The 15,146-nt window shown below is 42.2% G+C and overlaps 3 protein-coding genes across 3 annotated transcripts in view; all 3 read left to right on the forward strand.

Moving 5' to 3' along the window:
• Nucleotides 1–4,009: 4,009 nt before the first annotated feature.
• LOC124416176 lies at nucleotides 4,010–4,990 on the forward strand. The gene has a single exon (XM_046897100.1). It carries the CDS (start codon nucleotides 4,010–4,012, stop codon nucleotides 4,988–4,990), a length of 981 nt encoding a protein of 326 aa, XP_046753056.1.
• Nucleotides 4,991–8,835: 3,845 nt separating this feature from the next.
• On the forward strand, nucleotides 8,836–10,099 carry LOC124416177 (uncharacterized protein K02A2.6-like). Its single transcript, XM_046897101.1, has 2 exons — nucleotides 8,836–8,938; nucleotides 8,991–10,099. The coding sequence occupies exons 1-2, from the start codon at nucleotides 8,836–8,838 to the stop codon at nucleotides 10,097–10,099; spliced, it is 1,212 nt and encodes a 403-aa protein (XP_046753057.1).
• Nucleotides 10,100–12,420: 2,321 nt separating this feature from the next.
• LOC124416179 (coiled-coil domain-containing protein 142) overlaps nucleotides 12,421–15,146 on the forward strand; it is a 320,435-nt gene continuing 317,709 nt past the window's right edge. Inside the window, exons 1-3 of the mRNA XM_046897102.1 lie at nucleotides 12,421–12,443; nucleotides 12,643–12,827; nucleotides 12,951–13,142. Of these exons, the coding sequence (XP_046753058.1) occupies nucleotides 12,421–12,443; nucleotides 12,643–12,827; nucleotides 12,951–13,142 (400 nt within the window). The remainder of the gene's footprint in view (nucleotides 12,444–12,642; nucleotides 12,828–12,950; nucleotides 13,143–15,146) is intronic.

Genomic DNA, 15,146 nt, shown 5'->3' on the forward strand with positions numbered 1-15,146 from the left:
TTGTGAATCACCAATCATCATACTGTTTATCAACTTTCGAACGCCATATGCTGTAGCTAAATCCTTCTTTTTACTTGTGCTGAACATTTTCAAATATCGTGCCACGGGATTCACTGTTTTCCTCACTGGTGTGCTTGTAGTGGAAATTTCACCAAATTTCAGTGTTTTATCGTGTGCATCCTTGAAATCCTCCTCATCATCCATATCCTCATCCTCATCCTCACCATCCTCGGTACTCACATCATCTTTTTCTTCTTTTTTCATCGCTATATCAGACGATTCTGTTTTAATTTCTTCTTTAATATGCTGCTGCTGCTTCGAAGTACCCACCAATTCTTGCAACGGTGTTACGAGGGGCTTGAACACCTCTCCCATAACCTGGTCGGTCGTGTCTTTGTCCAACTTGATCATCTTGTGCTTCCGACGTATGACATCGCTTGCTTTCGATATTTCACTCAGCGTATCGCTATGCTTACGAATCTTGACACTCTCCATGTTGCCGACTTGATCGTCACAATTGAACTGTGTGAGTTTGCGTTAGTTTATGCTTATAAAGCAGTCAAACCCCTTCCTGTATCTTCCCTCGATGATTTTACTATCCTTGTCAATTACGACAAAACTGTATTTACCGTCATTCCAGCATGTCGAGCATAAGTCCTTAAATTGTTGATTGTTGAAATAATGTGATGTAACAGAAATTTTGGATTCATATAAACGAAAATGGTTTATTCATAATATACACTTATACGTAGATTACATTTCTTTTATTCTCTCTTACGCATCTCGTGACCAACTAACTCATGGCTCGTTCGATCGCCTTCTCACCTCGCGCACACACACACACTTGCTCTCGGTGGGGAGTCGTACATGTGTGCTTCTAGTACATTCGTTCTCTCTCTCTCTCTCTCATATAGCGCTCTCTTTCAGTCACGCTATACAGCTGTGCGGATCGCAGATACAATATAAATGTATCCTTTATTTTAACATTGATATGTCATTTCGGTGTTCACATAACCGTTGTAGATATGTTTCAGATTCGTTTCATCTTGTCGAAACAGCACCAATAAGTTTGCATTATCACGCACTAGGTGTTTCAGAATACGTGCATACGTTTGACTAAGATAAAAGCAATCGACGTCGCGATGCCTGCCCATGCTGAAGTAAGCTCTGATATTATCTTGCTTCTCACACGCCACATCGTCAAAAATCATAACAGAGTTAGGGTGGGCCTCTACTGGTTTGACAACCTGATCGTTTTCACCAGACGGAGAATAGCCCACACCCTGCACGGATTCCAGTAACTTTTCCAAAATTTGATATTGCGGTTGAATGAGGGATTTTGAATAAACGTAGACATTTTCGAATCTCAATCCGTTGCCATGGGTGATTAGTGAGAGGAGAGCGTTCGTTTTACCACAATTCGATGGGCCGCAAAAAATTGCCCTCACGGTATTTGGTAGTAATTTTCCATGACGTTTCTCTTTCCTCTTCTTTTCCCGGCGAACCATTTTGTCGAAATTTGCAACAGGTAGTTTGTCAGTCTGATCTTGAAATCTCATGATGCTCGGTTAACGCGACAACGAGAACTAAGATGACCGCATATAAATTCATCCTTTTATAGAACTCGCGTTAGTTGCGACTATGAAGACGTGCACACGTAAGAGACGCGGTGGTGGTTTGCTAAACAAAATCATCAATCATCTCCCAGTTGAATTGCACGTGCCTGGGTATCAGTACTGCGGACCCGGAACAAAATTGGTCAAGAGGTTGGCACGCGGTGATCCGGGTATCAATCCGTTGGACGCTACATGTAAAGATCACGACATTGCATATGCAAGGAATCGAGATATCGCTGCGAGAAATCTGGCCGACAAAGTGCTTGCCGAGAAGGCGTGGAATCGTGTTTTAGCCAAGAACGCTAGTGTGGGTGAAAAAGCTGTCGCGTGGGGAGTCACCAACACCATGAAAGCTAAATCTAAACTCGGTATGGGTTTAGCAAGGAAGCTGTCGAAACTTGGAGCCGGTGCGAAGTCACAGAAAAAACCCTCAACGGGTGGGAAGACTGAACAGCAGAAGAGGACAATAAATCTTAAATCTGTCATTAGGGCGGCAAAGGCCTCCATGCGACCCGGACATAAAGCTGTCGAGTCTGCGTTGGCCGGTGCCCGTGCGGCTGCGCGTGAGGCAGGAAAGAATGTTCGTGTGCCTCGTGTTGTACCCGTGCCCGAAAAAATGGGCGGCATCCTACCCCTCCTTATTCCAATTTTGGCTGGTCTAAGCGCAACGGGAGCTCTAGCAGGTGGTGCTGCAGGCATAGCTAAAGCAGTCAACGAGGCTAGCGCCAACAAACATCAGTTGTGTGAGACAAAACGACACAATGCAACAATGGAGGCGATTGCGTTGGGCAAGGGATCATACCTGAGACCGTACCGCAGTGGCATGGGTCTGTACTTACAACCAACAAAAAACTAATAAAGCTACCACGCCGAGCACTCACCAACGTTGATTTACACAAATATGCTCAAGATATGAGAATTCCACATTTTCGCGGCGTTTTCATGCGGAATGGTCTACCATCATCAGGACCGAAGAAGCGAGAATCCGCAATTATTAATCTTGATGATAAGAACGGCCCCGGGACACATTGGGTTGCATATAAGAAAAACGGTGATCACGTTGTGTATTTCGATAGTTTTGGTGATTTGCAACCACCTAGGGATTTGATGAACTATCTCGGTGTTGGTAGCGTAAAATACAATCATAAGAGGTATCAGGAATACGATACTGTGATTTGTGGTCACTTGTGCCTCAAATTTCTCAGCGGGCAGCTATAAAAAGAGCGGTGTCACATTGGCGAGCATCAGTCATGACCGAATCATTGTCGTTAACACTGTCGGGCACCTCATCCCTGCTGGAGGCTCAATACTTTCCCCCAATCGAGTTATCGTCGACGAAAAACTATGTTCTCGGACTCGTCGAGTTCATGACATTCAATTCAATACCCAATATTCAAGAGAAGTGTAATAAATTTTACCTGGAGCGAGCGGACAACAGCCGGGCAGTCATTACGATACCCACAGGCAGCTACGAAATTGAAGATATTCAAAGTTTTCTGCACAAGGAACTACCTTCCGACATCTCCCTTAGTCTGCAGGCCAACAACAACGAGCTAAACAGTGAAGTTACGTGCAATCAAGTAGTAGACTTCAAACCCGAGGATTCCATTGGCCGCTTATTGGGGTTTAAAGCGGTTGAGCTAGCACGGAACGTTACGCATAAGTCCGAATTACCGGTAGCCATACTGAAAGTTAATACCATACGCGTTGAGTGCAACATAACCACCGGGGCGTACATAAGCGGACGTCAGGCTCACACGATTCACGAATGTTTCCCCATCTGGATATAAGATTGTTGAAGTTCCCGCCAACATCATTTACCTCCCAATCGCCGTACAGTCGATACAGAATATACAGCTGCGGATAGTCGATCAAGACGACGAGTTGATTAATTTCCGCGGAGAAACGATAACGGTACGCTTACATGTAAAATCGGTGAAATCATGGGGATTGTATTTGAGACGAAAAAGTCAGGCAAAAGTTATAAAAGCGAGACGTCATGGCCAAATATCATCAGTCGTCCAGCACCATTGACGAAGCTGACATCTCCGCTGAAGCTGACACCTCTGAACGCTCGGTTTCTCCAGAGTCTAGGTCTTCGATTACGTGGAAATTTTGAAAAATAAAAATTCGTGTTCGCTGCATCCTGTGCGTGTTACCATGGAGGAAATAATAAGAATACAGAAACCCGTGACATTCGACGAATCGATCGCACACTCTGAGGTTCACGCTCACCAGCCATTTGCATCATCGACTTTTGGGAATAACGATGAAATTCGAATTTCCGTTCAAAATCAGAACGAGTGCGTGCTACCGGAAAAAGCTCCCTGCACATTCACGGGAAAGTTACAAAAGAAGATTATTCCATGGTGGCCGCTACAAAGTTGGTCAACATGGCTGTTTGCCATATGTTTGAGGAAATTCGGTACGAGTTGAACGGTGTGGAAATTGATCGAAATAAAAATGTGGGCATCACCAGCATCATGAAGGGATACTTATCCCTCACCCCAGGGCAACAGCACGGCTTGGAGAACACCGGTTGGCTGAGCGTTGCCGATATCAACCTGGCCGATGATGCTGGAAATTTTGATGTCGTTATACCGCTGCGTTATCTGCTGGGATTCGCCGAGGATTATTGCCGAGTCGTCGTTAATGCCAAACATGAGTTGATTCTCACACGCACTAACACCGATTTAAATGCTGTACTTCAGACAAACACTACCGAGAAGTTTAAAATTACCCTCAAAAAAGTCGAGTGGCTGCTGCCCTACATCAAACTAGCCGACAAGCCGAAAATCCAGCTACTCAACTACATCGCCAAGGACTCGGCCATTCCCATGAGTTTTCGTTCTTGGGAAACGTACGTGTATCCGATGCTGCCATCAACGACGCGGCATGTCTGGGCGGTCAAGACATCGACACAGCTGGAGAAGCCTAGATACGTCATAATGGGATTCCAAACTGCAAGGAAAAACGAGGCATTGAAAAATGCTAGCGAATTCGATCATTGTAGAATAAGAGATGTGAAACTCTTTCTCAACTCACAGTGTTACCCCTATGGGAATTTCAATCTAGATATTTCCAATAATCAATACGCCATTCTGTACGATATGTATGTCCAGTTTCAAACATCCTACTACAACAAGGAAGCCGAACCTCTGCTCTCGAAAAGTGAATTTATAAAACGCGCGCCCCTGATCGTCATCGATTGCTCAAAACAAAATAAATCGTTGAAAACCGGACCGGTGGACATCCGGCTGGAATTTGAAGCAAGCGTAGAATTTCCTCGAAACACCGCAGCCTGCTGTATGATCTTGCACGATCGGGTAGTTGAGTACAGTCCGATTAGTGGCACGGTGAAGAAATTAGTATAAGCCAATTTTTAGAGTAATATGTTGAATGTAAGAATGTAGAGAATAATATGTATAAGGTTAATTGTTGAAATTATTGATAATATGATCAATCATTATATAGAAGCTGCAAAGCTAAATGTAATTGAGGATAAATAAAAACATCTGTTCGGTGTATCTAATTGTTATTTTGAAATTGACTTGCTCCTCCCACCATCGTCCCGTAACCGTTTTGATGCACCGCCCCCGCTCTCCATCCTCCCGTAACCGACATCTGGCATTTTTTAATAATTTTCGAAGAATCTTTTATGTGTGACAGATTTATTTCAACAGCTGCATCCGGCATTTATGATAAAATTTAGTATGTACAGATTTATTTACATTACCACCCACTGCATTCATTATCGGCATGAGCTGAAAGGCTGCATTTCCAGGAATTTTTCTCAAGTGGTCTAGCGTTATCTAACTTCGAGCTTCCCGCCGTCGAACAAGACCCGATAGGATTTTGCCCCCCCCCCCCCCCCCCCCCGCCCCCCGCGGACCCCTCGCGCGCCCGTGGCGCCCCCCCCCCCCCGCCGCGCGCCGCTGCAGCCGGCCCGGCCGGCCCGTAGGAATGGGGGGAACCACCCCTCGAAACGCCGCCATTGTGCGCCAGAACTCTCATATCTTAACTACTCACAAACCAGCCGTCTATATCACTCGATGGGAGGATCGTCACGTTGGATGTATTGAAGCTTTTAACTTCCGCAGCGACCTTGTCATGCTTGACGTGTTCAAATTTGCATGTCAATATCATGTTGACCTTCACATTCCCCTCATTACGCTGTGCCAGTTTCAATTTTCCTACGGTGATCCGCCGCGCGTCACTCAGATAGACCTCCAAATCCTTATGGCCAAGATTGGTCACAATGCCGGTGCGAATCCGGTTAGCAAAAGCGTTATCGACATCGTCCCACTGTACACCCGCAGAACTGCCAATATTGCCGCCTGTCACCAAGCCATGCTGCCGCTGTTGCTGCTGGATCTTTGCTACCCAGGATTGTATGAGGGAGATCTTACGTTGGACTTGCTGTTTCGCCCCCACACTCATTCTCGACTGTTGTGGAATATCTTGCAAAACTTTTATATTTGCCACTCTAATACCGATCCAATGATTGAAGACATCGTGACTTTCTTCTCCGGGAGTTTACTCGCGCAGCAAATTGTACGCCTCCTCTATCTGCTGGACGAGTCCCATGCATGCTTCGGCGGCCATGACTTTGACGTTGGTGACGCTGATATTCTGAACTTTTAACTTTCACGTGTTATGTAAGACTAATGAGTCTGCCATGGATGTGCTGTCCTTATGCCGAAGGATCGCAAGGTAGGGCGTAAGGGCGGGAGGGTGGGAGGGGAGGGGCTTCGCGGTCTGTAGCAGCAGCTTCCAAGATAAAAATTGTGGTCAACCACGTCTTAGCCTGCACACGCCTATCCCTTCCCTCTCAGGGAAAAAAACTTTGAAGATACACAGTGGGAGAATCGGCTGGTAAAGAGTGGCTTCCAGCGGCATAGAGATGAATTCTGATCCCTAGACTCTTGACCGGGTGATTTATGTTAATGGGACCTGACGAAAAGGGTTGTCTGGGAGAAGCCTTTTGAGAAAACCTAGCAGCAGTCAGTAATTATTGCACCCAGATGGTGAGAATCCGACTATGCGACGATTAGCCAAGACTGAAACGCTTAGTAAATTTGTGCATAAGGGTTTTGCGATGGTTCATAATGATGCATAAGCACATTCACAACTATTCTGGCATGGTCTTATTTTCCTCCTTGTGTCCCTATCCTACTGCGTTTATTATCGGCATGAGCTGAAAGGCAGCATTTCCAGGAATTTTTTCAAGTGGTCTAGCGTTATCTAACTTAGATCCTCCCGCCGTCGAACAAGACCCGACAGGAATCCCTCCCTCCCCCTCTCGCTCACCCCCTCCTCCCTAGCGGCGCTGCAGTCGCCCCGGCCTGTAGGAATAGGGGGGCTGGTGGCGGAAATTGGAACTAGAATCCAGAACTCTTATATCTTAACTACTTACACTCAAGTTTAAATCGAAAAAAGGTGGCTGATGTGATTTGTACGTTTATAGAAAATGACAGACAAAATCTGGACCCCAAATTACATCGAAAATCGAAAAGTGAAATCAAAATCTTGATCACACCTGCAGCCGATCCTCAGAACCCGTCTACGAATTTCTGACACATAGCTTACATTACTTGTCCCGTATGCGGCGTGGTATTAAACTTTACTAAAGCAGTAAAACGTCATAAAAGTAGATGGGTCATTTCTTACTTTAACAGGCACGCTAATCTTCACTCTGGCAACAAAAAAAAGGCTCAATTCTCGGAAAAATCAAACACAAAAGAGTCTTTGCATCCGCAGTAGTAGCAGCAACCAAACTTTCAAAATAAAGACGTCGAAAATCTTGATCCATTTGTTCCACAGGATACCTTTCAGAACAGTGAAATTCGTGACTCATCACAACTGTGCAGAGTAACCACGAGACTTTTCCATACTCAGATACGAATGTTCAAAATTATCAAGATATTCTGACTTCGAATTTCGAACTACCAACACAACCTGAAGAAATTGGATTGCCAATTTTATCAGCACACAAAAGTGTTGAACAACCCGAGCAGCACTTCTCATCTTTCGAAGAAACATTTGCTAATTCCCTCAATATTTCACTGTTAAAGCAAGTTTGGCGCATACGAATGTACACTGACAGAAATAGTGCCTCACACTGTACAGAGGCGCATGCACGTACGGCTTGATATCCGATGTAAGCGTCAGGTTGTTCACGAACTGCGGCCGCGATGGCAGTAGCTCACTTAGCTCACTCAACCCTTAGCAGCATAGTGGCATTCCAGAATGCCACCTGTTTTAAAACACGTTTTTACGATTTCAGAGTAGTTTTATTCGATTTAACCAGTTTCTTTTTTTGTAATTTTATGATCTTGATATGTTAGAGGATCAAAGTTTATTTTCAAATTGTTTTTGTGTTTTGTTAATTTGTTCATATAAATTAACAAATTCTGAACAATAGCACTTTTTTGAGAAAAAATGTATTCTTGAAGACAGTTTTAAGAGTATCCTTACGATTTTTGGTAGGCCGGGGTTTTTAGGGTCGCTGATTCCGAATTCGTTTTCAGATTTGCAAAATTCAAAATGGCGGACACAATATGGCGGCTGTACACTTCAAATGACGGATTTTATGACCGCAAAACGATTGCAATTGATTTAAAAGTATGGAAAAGATCTTGGGTCTTATGATTTGCGAAGGTCAAACGACTTTTTGCGTTTTGGTCCGCCATATTGGATCCACCATCTTGAATTTCTAACTTTTGAGTGCGGATTCGTAATCAGCGACCCTGAAAACTCCGAGTACCAACTTTCGCTCTCGTCAAACGAGTTTTTGCACGTTTGGTCAGCCATATTGAATCCACTATCTTGAATTTTCAAATTTTGAGTGCAGATTCGTAATCAATGACCCCAAAAACCCCCGAGTACCAAATTTCAAGTCGATAGTAAGTAAGGAAAAATGTGTGCCGCTAAGGGTCAACTCAATAAATACATTCTTTCTTTTGCTCTTAAAATTCTTTCTTCTTCAGTAAAATAATTACCCGCATCTTACTCCCTGAACTGTTCAACTCTAACATTTACAAGAAAATGAGCGAGAAAATCAAGTAGGATTGCGGGGGGAATAAACGACCAGAATAATTACAGGACGAATTACTCTGATACGCTCACGAATGTTTGACCAATAAAAGTATTACTTACGGAAAATCAAATGGAAGAGGAAGAAACAGAAGAAGAAATAACCAAATAATCACTCCCGAAAATGCTCAATGAAGCAGCAGCCGCAAAGTCTCATAGTAAGGGAAAAGAATACAAATACGATGTAGGAATGAAGAAATTCGCTGCATACGTATTCATGACAGGAGGTAAAATTGCGTATGAAACTCTCACAGCAAATTTGCCACTTCCTTCTATGAGCACAGTCTATGAAGCAGCTAGCCAGAAATTATTTCTGGTGGCCGTACTTAGATGAAGATATCGAAAATTTAGCAAATAGCTGTAAAATCTGCTTAGAGAATAGACCAGAACCGACGAAAACATCACTTACACCCTGGCAATGGCCGAGTACCCCGTGGTCAAGAATACATATCGATTTCATGGGGCCTTTCCACAATTGCATGTTTTTGATAGTAGTAGATGCGCATTCAAAATGGACTGAAGTGATAAACATGAAAAAAGACACAACCGCACATAAGCTGATTAAAGTACTAGACGAAATTTTTTCTAGATACGGTATCCCAAAGCATTTGGTGTCAGACAACGGTCCGCAATTGTCAAGTGATGAGTTCAGAAAGTTCTTGAAAATGTATAAAATCAAACACACGTTTTCTCCGCCCTACTATCCAGCCACTAACGGCGCAGCGGAAAACTTCGTTAAAACCGTAAAAACGAAAGTTGACAAAATGATCAAAGACGGATATCCTCTAGACTCTGCGATAAACAGATTTTTAATCGATTACCGTAACACCCCACACGCTACTACTAATAAAACACCATCAGAATTGATGTTCAAAAGGGAAATACGCACAAGATTCGATTTATTAAGATCCGACATAGTAGGCACAGTAGAAAAAAATCAATTTGACCAAAAACGATTCAAACACGGCAATAGAAAAGGCACATTCTCTGTTAACGAAATAATTTATGCCAAAGATTATCGCAAAGACACAAGTAAAAACTCGAAAGCCGTTATAGTTGAACAGCGTTCACCTGTCAGTTATAATGTACGATTTGACGACGGATTTGTAACAAAGCGTCATAAAAATCAGATTTTTCAGACCAGCTTAGGTCATGATCTTAGAAGAGGGGAAGGTGTAAATTGTGATGAACCTCACCGTAGAGATAAGAATACTACCTTAAATGACGAGGAGAGAAATATTGTTAGTGAAAAAAGTGATAAGTGTTTAAACGAAAATTCCAAAAGCCAACCAGAAAAAAGTGATTCAGTGAAGCGCAGATACTCAAAGCGCAAGTATGAAATACAAGGCGAGCAGCCGCGACGCTCTACAAGAATTGCAAAATTATAAAAATAAAAATAAAAATATAATATACAACTAAGTTCAAAACCTAGAAGAGGGGAGTTGGAGTATATCCGATATGGTGTGAGAGCGTGGCGGGTGGGGGTGTGTATGAGTGTGTGTGAGGTGCCTCGGGCACGCATGGGACGGCGGATGAGAGAGAGACAGTTGTCTCCCGAGCGCCCGGCAAGACGCCGCGTTCAGAATACCCGTACCTAGTATGTACATAATATAAACTATGTAAACTGTATATATTAAATAAAACTATGTGATCGGCATGTACGCTATGAGATAAAGACATATAATAAAAGATGAAGTGTAACGGACATCACAAGTCGTACTATACATAAATCAAGCGCTCCAATTATTTAAGGTAAATGTCGATTCGAGGAACTGAACCTTTTCTAAACGACCGGAAATTTCCCTTTTCTATCTGGCTGAGTGAAGAAGCCACGCGCATTATTAACTGCATACAATATGATCCAGCAACAAACCGATTGGTCGGTTTTGTGTTGCCTTTGGATAGTGACGGAATGCCAAAATCAAATTCGTTTTCAGCTACCTCTGCAAAAAAAATATCAAAGATTGTTTCCTTGCGAATATTGTGACGTTGCACCCCGCGTGCACGCCACAATAAGCCCCAAACCCGCGGAGCGGGGCCGAACAATGCCGAACCGGCCCGGGCGCACCCGAAGACGCGCCGGGCCGGCCGGAGAAGTCACTCTTGTGCCAACTTCGGAATAGGAAGGAAGCCACCTCGATACCACGTTCACGCGGCAGAAAAGGTCAGCTGATCAACATTTTGCTCCTTAGTGCAACTACCACGCCAATCGCCTCCTCCTCCCGCCACCACATCACACCACTGCATCCTCATCAGATCTTCCCCCTCCTACACACACTCACACATACCCGCACACACACACACACCCTCTCACTCACACCATCATTTATACCTGATCATTAGTTTTAAGGAATTAGATTTAAGATAACGCTAACCGACTGGGGCGTGACCAGCCGCCACGTGGGACCAACCCTACTGTTACCTAGTACATAAGATCCCTCGAGACCGATCATAAGACGAATAAATTAGAGTTTCTGCTTTTCCACAATCACGGCGTGTAACTTTACTCTTCCCCGTCTCTCGTCTCCCTCCTTTCTTCCCCGAATAAGTGCGAGGTTCACCCCTCGTCACAATATAAAAGCATCTTTGTTATACGCAATAATGGTTCAGCCCCTAGTCAAACATAGCCCTTCATTTTGTCTTTGTTTGTTTGGTACAGACAACAAATTCCGAGAAAAATTCTCCACTCAGGACGTAACGAAATATTGGAGTTTCATCATACAAAATTTAAGGCACCATTCCATAACCGTGACAAATATATAAATTTGAGTTTCAATACGTTGGTGGGCAGGATGTTTCTGAAGAATTCGGTCTCCTGTTTAACGAATTTGGACTTTTTGAGGCTCAACGTCAGTTGACACTCGACGAGTTTTTTGAATAGACAGTCAAGATGTTTCAGGTGATCGTTGAAATTTTGGGAGATTGTCAACAAGTGGTCTACGAAGTTTATAACGTGTTGGTTTAATCCTCTGAGCGCGATATCTAGCTCTCTGATTAAGGCGGCGCTGCTTGAATGGCGTTTTTTCAATAGATTATATTCAAATTACAAATTACCGAATCACAGCTGGGTATCGATGCACTCAGCAATAGCCACTTGTCGTGATCACAATCATACACCTCTTAACAACAGCATTTTTTCTTTCAATTACAAATTACAAAAATTGATTGAAAAAAAAAATGCTGTTGTTAAGAGGTGTATGATTGTGATCACGACAAGTGGCTATTGCTGATTGCATCGATACCCAGCTGTGATCTTATTACGGCCTATTTCGGGTTCTTGATCCACCGGTTACGTGAACATATAATGGATAAGAAGAAATAAGAGAAACTTACATTGGAGTATTGAATGTTGGAGTGTATAATTGAGTTATTGTAAAAAATCTGGGGAGCACAATGAGGCGTGTAGGAGGAAAAAGAGAACAGAGGTGAATTCAGATGTTGGCCGAATGAAAGATTACTTGAGCGTATATATATGGAGTAAGGATGCAAGGGACTGGCTAATTACAGTTTAAAGTAGAGGAAGCTATCGATATTAATACGGTATGTGAACCGAGGCAGTGAGGTGATGATAAGAAGGTCTAAGATAGCTGTAAGAGTGTGGAAAAATAATCTAAGGTCTAAAGGACGTAACGCAATTTACCTTTTAATTCACCACAACTTCTACTATATGAACATTTCCAAAGATTGAATTTCATTGATGAAGATTGATATGGTGCCTAAAAGACTTGAAGTGTAAAAAAAGTGAAAAGACATTACCATGTTAAATCAATTGATAAATCCAATAATCACTCTAGCGTTTTCAACTCTAGAACTCCACTGAAAACCAACAGAACTTTGATTTATTTATGAGATGGTAAATTGACGCAGGATTATCATACAATCCATACTTTAAGAGCCCATATTAACTAAATTATTTTTTCTCTTTTCACAGTGCTCTTACAAGACATATGACTCCTCCCATTTCAAATGCCACATTGCCTGGTCATGTGGAATCAAATACGGAAAGTATACAAACATTGGTGAATGCTCAAAATAAACTTATTGGCAAAATTCTCAACGTGGCTAAAGATATTTCTCCTGGACTCTTTGGCTCTGATGCTGTGAAGTTTATTCAAGGTAGTTACAAAATCGGTGCACAGCTATTCTACGCCCTCAGGGTCAAATAAATATTGTATTTCAATTATGCCACAGCTAATACAGTATGAATTAATTAGAATGGAAAATTTACTGGTCTCATAGGTGAATACAGGTTAAAAAAAGGCATTTTGGAAAAGGTATCAACTCATTATCAGGAAGTTGCTTGGGGTGCTGTCTCAAGTATTTTGGATCATGTTGTTCTTTGGTGGTCTCCAGAGGCACTTGCAACGCGTCACAGTCAAGGTGCTCTCCATCTCAAAGATTGGCTTCATCAGTTCATCCAAGCGAGCAAAGGTGAGATCCTGATAAGTATTAAAGTTGAGTATCATAGTGCCTTTAATATTAATTATAACAATACAGTAAAAATCATAATAGTATGAATTTTATTGCACTGAGAAAAGAGTTTTATTGCGGCGATCAAATTATTATATTTGGCAAATTTATTGTTTTTTCTAATTGTAACATCAATTGAAATAGCTTTGTACTAGTAATAAATGGAATATTAATTTTCGGCAGGAATATTCTCGTTGCTGTAAATGTCATTTAATATTCGGTCATGTGATATGAAGATGGATCAAGTATTTTTTCTTCTACGAAAAGTAGCTTCAATTGTAAAAATTTTTACTTAATGCTACCCATAAAACATATGTCACTGAGGTTGGGAGAATAACCTCCCTGGGTTTGGAGGCCAAGTGTTTAAGCCTGGATACCGAACATTATCGCTGTTATTGAGTATTCCATGTCTCTACAGCGCGTGCTATTCAGAACCCAGTTCAGAACTATTTGGACCGCATTCAATTCTTCTCTCTATACGCTATTTGTGTTATTTTCAATTAAAGTCAATAGATTATTTAACCCTTAGTAGCCACACCGGCTCATAAAAAGTGAAATTAGAGGTCTAAAATGTGTATTTAAAAGCTAATGAAACAAGAAAAAAGCAAATTTTATGATTTGTAATTTTTTTCATTTTTCCCTCCAGTAATTTTGAAAAATAAATATACTTTTTGAACGATCGGCGGATATTGTTATTTTGTTTATGGTAGTGGTATATGTTGTGCGTAAAATCTCAAAATTTTAGCCCTTAATATTGAAAAATGTCGAAGTAATGAATTTTTTTAAGAAAAAAACCGATTTTGCTGAATTTTCACATATATATGATCAGTTTTGAGAACGCCATCTATAAATTGTCTGATAAAAATCTTTAGAAATGTTGAAAAACTCTTTAACAAACATGAAACAATCGGTTAGAGACTTAAAACACCCATATGTCTTATACAACTAGGTTTTTCAGCTTGGGGTAATGAGTTACCCCATGTGGCTGCTATGTGACCTGCATGAGGTGTGGCCCCTAAGGGTTAAGGTTTGCGTCAACTGACCATTTGTTCTGCTTGCGCCTGTCGTGACCGAATACACAGCTATATTGTGCTCTCAACAGAATTCTTTGAATTGTTCACTGATAAAGTAGCGACCCTGATCCTCAATTACCCGAATAGGTGGTCCAAAGAGGCTGACGGTCAAGTGTCTCAGTATGCTTAAGTAACACATACTTCGTGAACATGTCAATAATTACATAGACGTATTCCTTTTGTTCGCTTGCACGGTTCAATTTATGGAACAACTACCGTCGGTATTGGGTGTAACTGGATTTTCTAAGCGCTAGATGCACTCTTGCATGCTTTACATGAATGAACGCAAGCTTATACGGATTTTCTCACGACTTTTGACATGGATGAGGACCGGAATTTATCGTGAATTTTATCGCGTATTTTGTCAAAGCCTAGGTGTTTTATCTCTGAACGGACATGGTTGACGAGTAACCATTCAAGGTACTATCGGAAGCCAAGAGCTAGTCTTGCTACGCTCTACCTTCTTAAGCAAAATGATATTTCGAATGTAGTACGTGCAGGTGATATCCTTAGGAAAAATTTTGTTCTTCCACTGGGAAATAATTTCCACCATTTCGGCATCACGTAGTTCCTACACTGGCAGCAACCCTTGATGAAGCTCGATCATTGAAACGCCCCTTACGTTTCCGGTATCAGGTCTTACGGCAAGTATGCTCTCGCGTGTAGGAGGTGGATTCCTGGATAGGTAATCTGTGTGTGCCATGCATCGACCTTCGCGACGCACGATGTCGAAGTCGTATGACTACAGTACTGTCCACCATGGATTAACGCGAGGGGTAAGATCGTATTCCGTGCGCGAAGCTTTCAAAGGGTTGCAGTTTGTATGAACTGTAAAATGCTACCTGAAAAGGTAATATCGGAAATTTTCCACTGCGCGAACAACGGCCAAGTT

Source organism: Diprion similis, chromosome 2 (assembly GCF_021155765.1).
Source record: "Diprion similis isolate iyDipSimi1 chromosome 2, iyDipSimi1.1, whole genome shotgun sequence".
Taxonomy (NCBI): Eukaryota; Metazoa; Arthropoda; class Insecta; order Hymenoptera; family Diprionidae; genus Diprion; species Diprion similis.

Bases quoted from the DNA above. Each gene is read 5' to 3' on its own strand.
- LOC124416176 (XM_046897100.1), top strand. From the start codon at position 4,010: ATGGCTGTTTGCCATATGTTTGAGGAAATTCGGTACGAGTTGAACGGT.
- LOC124416177 (XM_046897101.1), top strand. From the start codon at position 8,836: ATGCTCAATGAAGCAGCAGCCGCAAAGTCTCATAGTAAGGGAAAAGAA. The intron at 8,939-8,990 runs GTAAAATTGCGT...TCCTTCTATGAG, and splicing joins ATACGTATTCATGACAGGAG to CACAGTCTATGAAGCAGCTA.